This window comes from Bombina bombina, chromosome 3 (genome assembly GCF_027579735.1).
Source record: "Bombina bombina isolate aBomBom1 chromosome 3, aBomBom1.pri, whole genome shotgun sequence".
Taxonomy (NCBI): Eukaryota; Metazoa; Chordata; class Amphibia; order Anura; family Bombinatoridae; genus Bombina; species Bombina bombina.
In genome coordinates this window covers 669,397,448-669,413,865 of record NC_069501.1, presented here as the reverse complement: position 1 = coordinate 669,413,865, position 16,418 = coordinate 669,397,448, and the positions used below count along the sequence as shown (strand labels likewise).

At 38.7% G+C, this 16,418-nt stretch overlaps 1 protein-coding gene across 1 annotated transcript in view; it reads right to left on the bottom strand.

Moving 5' to 3' along the window:
• TMEM120A (transmembrane protein 120A) overlaps positions 1-16,418 on the bottom strand; it is a 101,672-nt gene that overhangs the window by 71,305 nt on the left and 13,949 nt on the right. The window contains exons 2-3 of the mRNA XM_053707419.1: positions 5,339-5,457; positions 3,742-3,861 (exon numbers count right to left, since the gene is read on the bottom strand). Coding sequence (XP_053563394.1) covers positions 3,742-3,861; positions 5,339-5,457 — 239 coding nt within the window. The remainder of the gene's footprint in view (positions 1-3,741; positions 3,862-5,338; positions 5,458-16,418) is intronic.

Genomic DNA, 16,418 nt, shown 5'->3' with positions numbered 1-16,418 from the left:
CTGAGAAAGGCTAGGACGATGTCCGTATTAGCCTTTGCTTTTGACAGAGACGACGCTTGAATCAGGATGTCGTCCAAGTACGGTACTACTGCAATGCCCCTTGGTCTTAGAACCGCTAGAAGGGACCCTAGTACCTTTGTGAAAATTCTCTGAGCAGTGGCTAATCCGAATGGAAGTGCCACAAACTGGTAATGCTTGTCCAGAAAAGCGAACCTTAGGAACTGATGATGTTCCTTGTGGATAGGAATATGGAGGTACGCATCCTTTAAATCCACCGTGGTCATAAATTGACCTTCCTGGATGGTAGGAAGGATCGTTCAAATGGTTTCCATTTTGAACGATGGAACCCTGAGAAATTTGTTTAGGATCTTGAGATCTAGAATAGGTCTGAATGTTCCCTCTTTTTTGGGAACTATGAACAGGTTGGAGTAAAACCCCATCCCTTGTTCTCTTATTGGAACTGGATGAATTACTCCCATCCTTAACAGGTCTTCTACACAATGAAAGAATGCCTGTCTTTTTATTTGGTTTGAAGATAATTGAGACCTGTGGAACCTTCCCCTTGGGGGTAGTTCCTTGAATTCCAGGAGATAACCTTGAGAAACTATTTCTAGCGCCCAAGGATCCTGAACATCTCTTGCCCAGGCCTGAGCAAAGAGAGAAAGTCTGCCCCCCACCAGATCCGGTCCCGGATCGGGGGCCATCCCTTCATGCTGTTTTGGTAGCAGTGGCAGGCTTCTTGGCCTGTTTACCCTTGTTCCAGCCTTGCATCGGTCTCTAGGCTGGTTTGGGTTGAGAAGTATTACCCTCTTGCTTAGAGGATGTAGAAGTAGAGGCTGGTCCGTTTCTGCGAAAGGGACGAAAATTAGGCTTATTTCTAGCCTTAAAAGACCTATCCTGAGGAAGGGTGTGGCCCTTTCCTCCGGTAATGTCTGAAATAATCTCTTTCAAATCAGGACCAAACAGTGTTTTGCCCTTGAAAGGGATGTTAAGCAATTTTGTCTTGGAAGACACATCCGCTGACCAATACTTTAGCCAGAGCGCTCTGCGCGCCACAATAGCAAACCCTGAATTTTTCGCCGCTAATCTCGCTAATTGCAAAGCGGCATCTAGAATAAAAGAGTTAGCCAATTTAAGTGCATGAACTCTGTCCATAACCTCCTCATACGAAGATTCTTTATTGAGCGACTTTTCTAGTTCTTCGAACCAGAAACACGCTGCCGTAGTGACAGGAACAATGCATAAAATTGGTTGAAGAAGGTAACCTTGCTGAACAAACATTTTTTTAAGCAAACCCTCTAATTTTTTATCCATAGGATCTTTAAAAGCACAACTATCTTCTATGGGAATAGTAGTGCGTTTGTTTAGAGTAGAGACCGCCCCCTCGACCTTAGGGACTGTCTGCCATAAGTCCTTTCTGGGGTCGACTATAGGAAATAATTTCTTAAATATAGGGGGAGGCACAAAAGGTATGCCGGGCCTTTCCCATTCCTTGTTTACTATGTCCGCCACCCGCTTGGGTATAGGAAAAACATCGGGGGGCACCGGAACCTCTAGGAACTTGTCCATCTTACATAATTTCTCTGGAATGACCAAATTGTCACAATCCTCCAGAGTAGATAATACCTCCTTAAGCAGTGCGCGGAGATGTTCTAATTTAAATTTAAATGTTACAACATCAGGTTCAGCTTGTTGAGAAATTTTTCCTGAATCTGAAATTTCTCCCTCAGACAAAACCTCCCTCCTGGCCCCTTCAGATTGGTGTGAGGGTATGTCAGAAGCGTTATCATCAGCGTCCTCTTGCTCTTCAGTGTTTAAAACAGAGCAATCGCGCTTTCTTTGATAAGTAGGCATTTTAGATAAAATATTTGCAATAGAATTATCCATAACAGCCGTTAATTGTTGCATAGTAATAAGTATTGGCGCACTAGATGTACTAGGGGCCTCTTGTGTGGGCAAAACTGGTGTAGACACAGAAGGGGGTGATGCAGTACCATGCTTACTCCCCTCATCTGAAGAATCATCTTGGGCACTATTATTATCTGTGGCATCATTGTCCCTACTTTGTTTGGACACCATGTCACAATTATCACATATATTTAAATGGGGAGACACATTGGCTTTCATACATATAGAACATCGTTTATCTGATGGTTCAGACATGTTAAACAGGCTTAAACTTGTTAACAAAGCACAAAAAACGTTTTCAAATAAAACCGTTACTGTCACTTTAAATTTTAAACAGAACACACTTTATTACTGAATATGCGAAAAAGTATGAAGCAATTGTTCAAAATTCACCAAAATTTCACCACAGAGTCCTAAAGCCTTAAAAGTATTGCACACCAAATTTGAAAGCTTTAACCCTTAAAACGGAACCGGAGCCGTTTTTACATTTAACCCCTATACAGTCCCAGGAATCTGCTTTGCTGAGACCCAACCAAGCCCAGAGGGGAATACGATACCAAATGACGCCTTCTATAAGCCTTTTCAGTGGATCTTAGCTCCTCACACATGCATCTGCATGCCTTGCCTTCCAAAAACAACTGCGCATTAGTGGTGCGAAAATGAGGCTCTGCCTATGAAGAGAAGGCCCCCATCTGAAAAAGGTGTCCATACAGTGCCTGCCGTTTTTTAACAACAATCCCCAAGATTATAATAACTATAAAGCGCTATTATCTGTCAAATATGCTTAGCAAGTAATCGTTTTAGCCCAGAAAAATGTCTACCAGTTTTTTAAGCCCTTATAAAGCCTTTATTCTTATACTTAAACTCAGAAAATGGCTTACCGGTCCCCATAGGGAAAATGACAGCCTTCCAGCATTACCAAGTCGTGTTAGAAATGTGGCCATCATACCTCAGGCAGAAAAGTCTGCCAACTGCTTCCCCCAACTGAAGTTACTTCATCTCAACAGTCCTGTGTGGAAACAGCAATCGATTTTAGTAACGTTTTCTAAAATCATCTTCCTCTCACAAACAGAAATCTTCTTCTCTTTTCTGTTTCAGAGTAAATAGTACATACCAGCACTATTTTAAAATAACAAACACTTGATTGAAGAATAAAAAACTACATTTAAACACCAAAAAACTCTTAGCCATCTCCGTGGAGATGTTGCCTGTGCAACGGCAAAGAGAATGACTGGGGTAGGCGGAGCCTAGGAGTGATCATATGACCAGCTTTGCTGGGCTCTTTGCCATTTCCTGTTGGGGAGGAGAATATCCCACAAGTAAGGATGACGCCGTGGACCGGACACACCTATGTTGGAGAAAATGTGTATAATTTTAAAGTACCATTTAATACAGTGCAACTACACAATCAGTAACTGCATGATAAAATTACAATACAATAGCACTTACCCTGATTTTTACATGAGTAGTTGATTTATTTTTTTTCCGACAAATTTCTCATTTTGCTTCAATTTGCTGTGCCTCTCTATCAAGTGACAGCCATCATCCAATCACAGATTGATATACACTGCAAACTCTTGCACATGCTCAGTAGTAGCAAGTGCCTTAGAAAGTGAGCATATAAAAAGACTGTGCACATTTTGATAATGGAAGTAAATTAAAAAGTCGGACTGTATGTTCTATTTGAATCATCAAAATGTGATTTTGACTTTAGTGTGTTGTACAGCTAATTTAGTACTATCAGCATTGGAGGTCCCACAGCTATCACTTTGTGAAAGATATGGCTAAACAATATGCAATACAGACATGGAATTTGTAATTAAGGTTCATTACCCATTTTTCTTTGGAAGAAAAGACTCCATTTCAAAGAAGGTCTTCTCTCGCGTCTTAATATTACTATGCAAGTCTTTGATGGTTTCTTCTTCATTGTCATTTTTGTGGGAAGCTTTGCACCTATGTAATGATTTAAAAAAAGAAAAGAATGTTAGAATACGTGCCAAAATCAAATTTGTATGTATTAAATGAACTGATAAGTACTCAACCTGCAGTGATTTATATATATATATATATATATATATATATATATATATATATATATATATATATATATATATATATATATATATATATATATATATATATATATATATAATCACTGGAGGGGGATGGGGATGGGAACAGGTGGGTCTGCTACGCTATCAAAAAAAACCATTGAGAGCGGAAGGGAAGGGGAAGAAGGGGATCTTATAGTGGAGGGGGTATTAGAGGGTGGGAAATCAATCTGGGAGGGGAAGGGGGAGAGATGGGGGGTAAATGATATGGGGACAGCTACACTACAGAAAAATGTTTTGTTATTTTTTTTAAACTGACATAAAACTTTTTTTTATAGAAAACTGGGTACTGGCAGACAGCTGCCAGTACCTAAGATGGTGGAAATGAGTTGAAGAGGGGAGAGTTAGAGAGCTTTTTGGGAGGGATCAAGGAGGTGAGAAGGTAAGGGGGTAATCCTACACTGAAGAAAATAATAATTTAAAAAAAAAAAAGACTAAAACTGCATACTGGCCAACTGTCTGCCAGTACTTAAAGGGACAGTCAACACCAGAATTTTTGTTGTTTTAAAGATAGATAATCCCTTAATTGCCAATTCCCCAGTTTTGCATAACCAACACAGTTATAATTCTACACGTTTTACCTATGTAATTACCTTGTATCTAAGCCTCAGCAGACTGCCCCCTTATTTCATTTCTTTTGACAGACTTGCATTTTAGCCAATCAGAGCTGTCTCCATGGTAAATTCACATGTATGAGCTCAATGTTATCTATATGAAACACGTGAATTAATGCCCTCTAGTGGTGAAAAACTATCAAAATGCATTTAGATTAGAGGCGGCCTTCAAGGTCTAAGAAATTAGCATTTGAACCTCCTAGGTTTAGCTTTCAACTAAGAATACCAAGAGAACAAAGCAAAATTGGTGATAAAAGTTAATTGGAAAGTTGTTTAAAATTACATGCCCTATTTGAAACATGAAAGTTTCTTTTGGACTTGACTGTCCCTTTAAGATGGTGGGAGAGCTGTTTGAGAGGGATCGGGGGGGAAGAGTCAGGTGGGAGGCTAAGCTCTACACTAAAGCTAAAATTAACCTTACAAGCTACCTAATGAACTCCGTCACTGCTGGACTGTGGTGCGCAGCTGCAATTAGCGGCATTCTAATTACCAAAAAGCAATGGCAAAGTCTACTTGTCTACTAATAAAAAATATATAGTTTTAATAGGTAAATTAAAAAAAACTAGGCTCTATTTCTGTTTAAATATAGTGAATGACAAAAATGTACTGGTCTTTTGGGGAAGTTTTATTCTGAAATGCTAGGTCCTTAAGGGGTTAACATATCAGTCTACATTTACTAGGATATTTGCTTGTCTGACAACATACTTTCCCAAATCATAGGATAGTTCCTTGAGTTTCTTTTTCTGCCTTGTAATAGACGTAGCGCAGCGTGTCTGTAATTTTGTAACTTCCTCCAATTTCTGCTTGTACAACTTATGTGTATCCTGAAAATGAAGGGGAAAAAAGTTAAAATAAATAAATGCAAGGTTCCAATCAGAGTGGTCAGTAGAAAACACACAGCAAATTGTGATTTCATTTCACATTTAAAACTCCCACCCATATACTATGTAATATATATTACTTTGTTATCTTAAAAATATTGGTATTATTATATAAAAAGGTTATAAAAAAAAAAAAAAAAAAAAAAAAACTTTTTATATAAAATGGGCAGATTTAAATGTGGTACAATACTTCTACATCCAGATGATTTTAAATGTGTTGATCAGCAATGGAACACTAAAAGTACCCTAAAAAAGGTCAATTTTAAAGGGATATGAAAGGAAAAAAAATGTTTGTGATTCAGACAGAGCAGATCATTTTAAAGCAGTTTCCAATTTACTACTTTTATCAAATTTTCTTCGTTCCCATGATATTCTGTGTTGAAGAGATACCTAGGTAGGCATCTGAAGTACTACATGGCAGTAAATAGTGCTGCTATATAGTGCTCTTCCAAATGGATAACGTTCCTTCATAACTTCTGCATATAGTGCTCCAGAAATGGACAGCCTCCTAAGGATTACAACCCTGCTTTTCAACAAAAGATACAAAAAGAATGAAGAAAATGTATAATGGAAGTAAATAAGAAAGTTGTTTCTTGCTCTATCTGAATCATGAAAGAAACATGTCGGGTTTCACATCCCTTTAATTAGTACTGGAGTGTTAACTGGCCAACAACTCCAAAGAAAGTGTTTCACGGATATTCATCTTTCCCTGCAAGATCTTGAAATTCACGAGGCACAGGGAACACAAATGGCCTTTTGCTGTAATCTATCCCGCTTTCAATACACTGGAGCGTGCGGCAGCACAGCTGATTTGGAGTCAGTCCTCAGTGGAGTACAAGGTATTACCACCGCTGTGACGCTTGGCCCACAGACCGAATACAGCACCGGAGAAGATACACAGTAAGTCTGTGCTTGACACTAAGTGTCCCAAGATCCCGGTAAGCCAAGCTCTTTTCCGTATCAATAACATACAAGACTTTACACTTATCTATTGGTCAGAATAACCGATCGTCTGTAAATTGAAAACAGAGACATTGAAATTTTCATATGCGGCTTTATCCAATCACCTGAGATTAGGATTGCTTATTCGATATTTGACTTCTAAGGCGGCCACTCATTGAATTATCTTTCAGCCCAATAAGTTTATCCATGATTATTTAAAAAGTGTTGTAAATGTTAAGGTGGACACTATTGTACGTTTATTAATTCTTGCACAACTTTATATTGATTTTATATTTTATATACATGGTACTATTAGTCGCATATAATTTTAAGAGATAGACAATAAGGGTACTAATTAAGGGAGACGTCCCTATTTTAAATTAATTTATTGATGTACACTAACATTTCATTGTTTCTATAGAAATTAATATTTTTAACTTATAATTAAGTCTTATATTACAATTTTCCTGCACTCTTGAGCTTATTAGCGCTCCCTTAATTTTATAACTGTGTGTTTAATCTGAATCATGAAAGAAACATGTCGGGTTTCATATCCCTTTAATTAGTACTGGAGTGTTAACTGGCCAAAAGTATCCATTTACATTGCAGGGGCTACAAAGCAATTGCTTACACAAAACACACATGGTCCCCAGACAAAAGATCATTGGTATCTTGCTAAACTCAAAGCTGTAACATTTATAGAGAAGGAAGTGCCCTTTTGTACAGATATACTGGGAGGGTCAATGACTGAATATGACAAGTTGCCTAATTGAGGGTAATGTGCACAGACCTTTGAATATTCTCAAATACTCACTTCTGTCATAGCTTACTATTTATCAGTTTGACACAGAACAACAATTCAGCTGTGGAATAGATATTAGCTGGTATTGTGTGTGTGTGTGTGTGTGTGTGTATGTGTGTGTATATATATATATATATATATATATATATATATATATATATATATATATATATATATATATATATATATATATATATATATTTATTATTATTTTTTAAAGGGGTATTAAACTCAAAATGTAATTCCCTTAAAAGAGTTATGAAAACCCCTTTGTAATGAACTTCTGTTATTTACTTTTGACCCTCATTTTCTGGAATTTAACTCAGTGTTATTCCACTGTCCCCAGAGAGATTGTGACACTGCGACTTGCTACAGTCTACAAAATGATTATGTAGGATCTAATTTATACCTGACCAGTTAGTCACAGCAAAGCAGATGACAGCGGATTATAATGGGTATGCTACTGGGCTGCAAAGCAATGCAAATATTACCAACAGATTGACAATTTTAAGGGCTGATAAATGTTAATGTTGTATGCATATCTATTTTCATGCAGTGCTTATTTGCTGATATATACTATTTATATATACAGTTATGGATGCAACTAACTTATTTTCATAATCGATTAATCGGCTGATTATTTTTTCGATTAATCGACTAATTGGATAAAAATAAAATATTTAAAATAATATCCAAAACCAAGGTGGGATAGTTATCTTTATTAACTCTCCACCAATGCAAGGGTCCTCTTAACAAAGTAAGCTGGACTTAATTCTAACAATCATATCTTGAATATTTATATGCAATGGTAAATAACCAGCTATAAGGTTAGGGAAGAAACATCTAGTCCCTTCTTAAAATAACAGATATATACTTAGAGGTTGAATTTGGTATTTATTACAATTAATTTAAAAAAAAAAAAATTATGCTTACCTGATGAATTTCTCTTTTGCGATGTACCGAGTCCACGGATTCATCCTAACTTGTGGGATATTGTCCTTCCTGACAGGAAGTAGCAAAGAGAGCACCACAGCAGAGCTGTCTATATAGCTCCCCCCTTAACTCCACCCCCCAGTCATTCGACTGCCAAGGAAGAAAAGGAGAAACTATAAGGTGCAGAGGTGACTGAAGTTTACATAAAAAATACTATCTGTCTTGAATAGACAGGGCATGCCGTGGACTCGGTACATCGCAAAAGAAAAAAATTATGCTTACCTGATAAATTTCTGTTTTCTTTTGCAAGATGTACCGAGTCCACAGATTCATCCTAACTTGTGGGATAACAATACCAAAGCTTTAGGACACGGATGAAGGGAGGGACAAGACAGGAACCTAAACGGAAGGCACCACTGCTTGCAAAACCTTTCTCCCAAAAATAGCCTCTGAAGAAGCAAAAGTATCAAATTTGGAAAATTTGGAAAAGGTATGAAGCGAAGACCAAGTCGCAGCCTTACAAATTTGTTCAACAGAAGCATCATTTTTAAAAGCCCATGTGGAAGCCACCGCTCTAGTGGAGTGAGCTGTAATTCTTTCAGGAGGCTGCTGTCCAGCAGTCACATAAGCCAAACGGATGATGCTTTTCAGCCAAAAGGAAAGAGTTAGCCGTAGCCTTTTGACCTCTACGCTTTCCAGCATAGACAACAAACAAAGAAGATGATTGGCGAAAATCTTTGGTTGCCTGCAAATAAAACTTCAAGGCATGAACCACGTCCAAGTTGTGCAATAGACGTTCCTTCTTAGAAGGATTAGGACACAGAGAAGGAACAACAATTTCCTGATTGATATTCCTGTTAGAAACAACCTTAGGAAGGAACCCAGGTTTGGTACGCAAAACCACCTTATCAGCATGGAAAACAAGATAAGGCGAGTCACATTGTAATGCAGATAGTTCAGAAACTCTTCGAGCTGAAGAGATAGCAACTAGAAACAGAACTTTCCAAGATAGAAGCTGAATATTTATGGAATGCATGGGTTCAAACAGAACCCCCTGAAGAACATTAAGAACTAAATTTAGACTCCATGGCGGAGCAACAGGTTTAAACACAGGCTTAATTCTTTTTTTTTTTTTTTTTAATAATTTTTTTATTGAAGTTTCAAAAAGCAAAAAGAATACAGAATACAACATTTGCCCGTTCATAAGAATAACAGAGTACAACACCTAGTATTGTGACATACATTTTATCTATGTAGCTAGTCAAGAAGTTACTGTTCTAGGTATCAAGCTGAGTCATAAATTTAAGGGCTCACAGAGATAAGCATGACCATAAAAATACGAAAAGGTCAGTCTTTACAAGTAGTAACCTATGTTGTATCTAGAGAGGTGTCAGGAGTGAGCTTGGGCGGACTGAGATGAAACTTAATTTTATATTTTGGCAATTGAGATCTGATCTCCACACCACTAATAAAGATAAAGTGGGAATTTCTGCGGTGATGTGGGGAGTTAGCATTTAGAATGACCTCAAGTAGGCCGTGGAGAACCGGAAAGAAGAGGGATTACAGTGGGCAAAAGCCACTCAAATTGTGGAGGGGAAGGGGAGGGGGAGGGAAAAAGCGAGGGGGGAACGGAGCTAGCTTTAATAGGGCTGCAGTATGGGCTCGTTTATAGGACTATGTAGGCATTAGATGTACAGGGCCATAACTAAAATAGGGAACTATGCGAGAATTCTTATGTGCTATGTGTATCTATGGGGCAAGGATATGTATATCAGTGGGAGCTGGGATAGAGGGAGGTCAGAACATTCTAATTTCAGGCCACTTCGGGAACTTGAAGGGGGAGGATAATTAAATTGTAATTGTGAATATTTCTGGGGGAGGGGATGGTGGTTGCGTAAAAAGAGTGCGTGGTTAATATTGAGCTAAGAGTATATACATATAGGGATTACTTATGGAAAAACAGGAGGTGGCTAAGAACAATAATACAGTAAAAACAAAGAATAAAAAGAAAAGCCATTAGTGGCATAAATGCAGATAACCATGATAATGTAACCCCCTTTGAACACTATATAAATAATAGCAGCTGAAACATTGAACAAAGCTTGATATGTGGCTGCGTAGGATAGGGGGGGGTGAAGGAAGTGTCAGCTGCATTTAATGTAGCTAAGGAATCAATGTTGCAGGTGTAAAGAGGGAGGGGAATTTGAACAAGGAGGACAACATTAGTTTAATAGTTATCTGAGTGGTGTCAGTCCCCTTACTAAGGGCAATTTGTGCTATACAGAATTCCCCTAAGCAAAATCCCCAATGAACCAATATTTTTTACCATAAAAAGTTTGCAAGATGAGTTTAAAGGTTGACCTGCTATGCTTCCTACCCCACTCTAATAAACAAATGTGTATTCATAACATATACTTGAAATTCTGGGCAATATGTACATATGGCTTTATCTCCCGGTAGTTCAAATAATCCATGGTAATAAAGGGATAACAGTAGAAGCGTGTCTTTCCCTATAGGTGTCTAGTATAAGCAGCCTATGCTAATACACGTGGATTAAATACCTGAATACTGAAACATACAAAATAGGGCACCCTGTCTTACAGAACCCAAACGTAACATTTGATTATTACAAAACCAAGACAGCGTAACATAATTAAATGAAATACCAATACATATGTAGGTAAGTGGCAAGTCCAGACAAGGGTAGTCCCCGAGTTTAGCAGAACCAGCACTCCTGCAGAAGTGTATTATTTAGCCGATACCGCTTCTCAAGGCTAGCTTGTCATGTCTATCGGTTTGCTTTTTGCGTGGTAGGTGCTCTATCATAGACACATCTTGTGGACTGCTGAGCTGAATCGTGGGCCATAGGTAAGACCCCCCTCCGTAATCTAGGCACCGGTCTTTCTGAGCAACATGAAACCTCTTCGTAGGAGGGGAAGGATGCGTGGCAGTAAAGGACAAGAGATCCGATGGACCATCTCCAGAGCAACAAAGCAGAGGCATATCTACCCCAGCTCCCGCCTCGACCGGCCGCCTCGAGACAGGGGCCGGGTAAGTGGCGGTGGATTCGGAAGTAGCGTCAAATTGTTGAGGTAATGTGGAGAGGTCCCGTCTGGTCTCAGCTGCCATCTTGACCTGTTGGAGAGGGTAAGTAACCGGGGGGGGGGGGTATTAAAATCCCCCTCCGGAGTGTCAGAAGAAGCTTCTCGGCTGAGAGATAAACTGTGGCAAAGGATGTTAAACTGAATGACCATGCGGTGTCCTAACCTCTCTAGAGCCTGTACGATTAGTGAATCCATTTTCTCGGAACAGAGTGGGGCCAGGTCCGTCCATTAAGGGTAAGCCGTAGCAGAGAGGTCAGGAGTAAAGGCTTTCAGATCGGAAGGTTGAAGATTCCGGTAGAAAGGTGGCTGGCTTTTCTTTGTTGGAGCTGTCTCTATGTCTTTATCTCCGTTGTCTCTACAAATATCTTCTTGCTTCTCCGTTCGTAGTTAGTTCTTGCCACATTCAACTACGATCCGTTCTCTTAAAGGGACAGTCTACACCAGAATTTTTATTGTTTTAAAACATAGATAATCCCTTTATTACCCATTTCCCAGTTTTGCATAACCAACACAGTTATAATAATATACTTTTAACCTCTGTGATTATCTTGTATCTAAGCCTCTGCAAACTGCCCCTTTTTCAGTTCTTTTGACAGACTTGCAGTCTAGCTAATCAGTGCCTGCTCCCAGATAACTTCTCGTGCACGTGCAAAGTGTTATCTATATGAAATACGTGAACTAACACCCTCTAGTGGTGAAAAACTGTTAAAATGCAATCTGAAAGAGGTGGGCTTCAAGATCTAAGAAATTAGCATATGAACCTAGGTTAAGCTTTCAACTAAGAATACCAAGAGAACAAAGCAAAATTGGTGATAAAAGTAAATTGGAAAATTGTTTAAAATTACATGCTCTATCTGAATCATGAAAGTTTATTTTGGCCTAGACTGTCCCTTTAAGGTACTGAGTACCACGTGGCCCACAAGATGGCCGCCCCTTAGCTGGGTTGTATGTAGGTTATGGGCGATAAAGGAAAGCTCCGTGCATGTAAGTTTAGATCTCCTCTGCACCACCGGGTCTTGTAGCACTGGTCTCCAAAGCATTAAGGAGATGTTTTAGGGATTCTCGGGCAACTTTGAGCGGTCTAGTTAACAGTTAAAGGTAATATGTGAGCAGAGCTCCTTCAAAGTGCGACCGCTCTGATGCCTAGCTGGCTCCGCCCCCAAAACACAGGCTTAATTCTAACTAAAGCCTGACAAAAAACCCGAACATCTGGGACATCTGCCAGACGCTTGTGCAACAGAATAGACAAAGCAGATATCTGTCCCTTTAAGGAACTAGCGGACAATCCTTTCTCCAATCCTTCTTGGAGAAAAGACAAAATCCTAGGAATCCTGATCTTACTCCATGAGTAGCCTTTGGATTCGCACCGAAAAAGATATTTACGCCATATCTTATGATAGATCTTCCTGGTGACAGGTTTTCGAGCCTGAATCAAGGTATCTATGACCGACCCAGAGAGAAACCCCACTTTGATAAAATCAAGCGTTCAATCTCCAAGCAGTCAGTTGCAGAGAAATTAGATTTGGATGCTTGAATGGACCTTGAACCAAAAGGTCCCGTCTCAGTGGCAGAGTCCATGGTGGCAGAGATGACATATCCACCAGGTCTGCATACCAAATCCTGCGTGGCCACGCAGGCACTATCAAAATCACTGAAGCTCTCTCCTGTTTGATTCTGGCAATCAGACGCGGAAGTAGAGGGAATGGTGGAAACACATAAGCCAGGTTGAACGACCAGGGTACTGCTAGAGCATCTATCAGTACTGCCTGAGGATCCCTTGACCTGGATCCGTAACGAGGAAGTTTGGCGTTCTGACGAGACGCCATCAGATCCAATTCTGGTGTGCCCCATAGCTGAACCAGTTAAGCAAACACCTCTGGATGGAGCTCCCACTCCCCCGGATGAAAAGTCTGACGACTTAGAAAATCTGCCTCCCAGTTCTCCACCCCTGGGATATAGATCGCTGATAGATGGCAAGAGTGAGCCTCTGCCCATCAGATTATCCTGGAAACTTCTATCATCGCCAAGGAACTCCTTGTTCCCCCCTGATGATTGATATAAGCTACAGTCGTGATGTTGTCCGACTGAAACCTGATGAATCCGGCCGAAGCCAGCTGAGGCCACGCCTGAAGAGCATTGAATATCGCTCTTAAAACCAGAATATTTATCGGTAGGAGGGCCTCCTCCCGAGTCCACAAACACTGTGCTTTCAGGGAATTCCAGACTGCACCCCAGCCCAGTAGTCGTCACAATAACCCACGCTGGCCTGCGGAAACACATTCCCCTGGACAGGTGATCCTGTGACAACCACCAAAGAAGAGAGTCTCTGGTCTCTTGATTCAGATTTATCTGAGGAGATAAATCTGCATAATCTCCATTACACTGTTTGAGCATGCATAGTTGCAGTGGTCTGAGATGCAAGCGAGCAAACGGAACTATGTCCATTGCCGCTACCATAAGTCCGATTACCTCCATACACTGAGCCCCTGACGGCCGAGGAATGGAATGAAGAGCTCGGCAGGTGGTTAAAATCTTTGATTTCGTGACCTCCATCAGAAATATTTTATCTATCAGAGTTCCCAGGAATGGAACTCTTGTGAGAGGAATAAGAGAACTCTTTTAACACCTCTTCTCTTTACCCTTCCTGCTTAGAGCCAGCAAAGAGAATGACTGGGGGGTGGAGTTAAGGGGGGAGCTATATAGACAGCTCTGCTGTGGTGCTCTCTTTGCTACTTCCTGTCAGGAAGGACAATATCCCACAAGTTAGGATGAATCCGTGGACTCGGTACATCTTGCAAAAGAAATAATAATAATAATAATTATATATAAAAAGTCAAAAGCACTAAGGACTATATATCAATAACAGGACAAAGCCTTACATGTTTATCTATACAGTACATATAATCAGCAATAGCAAGCAATCTGCTAATAATTGTGCTAACAGATAATAGTGCACATCAATTCAAATAACAACTCCCATTTAATCTAGGGCTAGGTGTAAATAACAAGCATAGTCCCAAATCACCTGATTTAATATAAACAATCCCAATGATGACTCCTATTTTATTTCTGGATTGCACATAAGCAAGTGGTAAATTTATACTGTCCTGAAAAAGTGAAAAGCAAACATCTGTAGATGTCCTTTAGGCTAAAGGCATAACCATAAAAGACAATACCATTGTAGTGAAGTAGCTGGTGCCATGCACAGACCAACTAATTGCAATCCAAATAATAGATTATGAGATTCGTTGACAACTATTTTCATAATCGATTACATCGATTAGTAGTTGCAGTTCTATATAGAGTAGACTCTCAACAAAATTAAATTGTATGGACTGGAAAAAATATATAAAAATAAAACATTAACATAAATGAACTAAAAGAACAGTCCTATAAAGAGAGTTTGGCTAAACCAGAAAGTAAGCTAAACCATAGTTGGCTTTAATGAGCTTGACTGTATATTAAAAGATATTTATTTTTGAATGTCCCTTTAACAATGGTATGCCACTATAAATATTGATAAAACTAAACAGATAAATCATTCTTATCACGTTTTCAAATGTAATATCTTGCAACCAATTAGAGTTTAAAGGTTTGAGACACAGGTAAAGTGCACAATCTAACTGAGGTTAAACAGCACAGACATGTAGCCCTTTTTACTTTTGATATTTAAAACACAATCTGGCTATGCCACATTAAAGGGACAGTATACACTAATTTTCATATAACTGCATGTAATAGCTACTACTATAAAGAAGAATATGCGCAGATACTGATCTAAAAATCCAGTATAAAACCATTTAAAAACATACTTAGAAGCTCCCAGTTTAGCTCTGTTGAAAAGGTAGCTGGAACACCACTGCAAGTGGGAAATAGCAGACACTCCCCCCTCCCCCTTTCTTTGCATATGAAAAGACTCTTTACATAAACAGGAGCAAGCTGGAGTAGGTATACATTATTATTCTCCTAAAACTTTGACGCTTGGTTAGGAGTCTGAAAATTAGAGCAATGTTATTTAAAAATAGGCAAAACTATATATTAAAAAAAAACACTTTATGGGCTATATAAATAGATTATCTACAAAACATTTATGCAAAGAAAAAAAGAGTGTATAATGTCCCTTTAACTAAAATATTAATGAAATAGTTTAATAACCTTAAAAAAAAACCTCCCTTTTGTAAACTGTTTTCATATTCTATATTTTTTAAAATCAGATCATTTGGAAATTCAAAATTCAATACTTCTGTTTAATAAAATATTTTTGCATTTTAAAGGGCCATAATACCCAAATGTTTAAACACTTGAAAGTGATGCAGCATAGCTGTAAAAAGCTGATTAGAAAATATCACCTGAACATCTCTATGTAAAAAAGAAAGATATTTTACCTCAAAAGTTCCTCAGTAGCCACCTCCCATTGTAAAGGATTTCTAAGCAGCATTTTAGTGCGTTTGTCCTGGGACATCTGAAGGGACTAGCATCTCTCATATTATTTCACCAATCAGGTAAAGGAAGCTTACTATGAAATCTCATGAGAGTTAAGTCAAATCTCATGAGATCACAGTAAGAGTTCATGACCTCAGCACTGCTGATGCTGATTGGCTGCTGTTCATTTCTTCATTTTTTTTAATTTTTTTACCTGCAGCTGGAAGCAGCTGAGTATAACTTTTTACACAGAACTTACTCTGCTGAGCTGAGGAGATTGTGAGGTAAAATATCTTCCTTTTTTACATAGAGATGCTCAGGTGATATTTTCCTGTCAGCTTTTTACAGTTATACTGCATCAGTTTCAAGTGATTTAGCATACGAGTATTATGTCCCTTTAAAATGGAGAATTTGCAACTTTTTTTTTTTTTTTTAACATACTCATTACCATACTAAGGCAAAACAATGAATACTTGTTTAAAACAAAAATGTTTATCTACTAGTAAAAATGATTTAGATTGTCTTGGGTCATTACAGTCTAAAAATATTGAATAGTACAATAGAAGAAGATGTTATATCAAAATTATCTTCCATTTTTGACAAAAATACAAATAAAAATGAGAGATGTTGGTATATTATAGTACAGTACATAGCTTTGTGCAGTGTTCCAGATGTGCAAATTAAAGGGACTGTGTACTGTA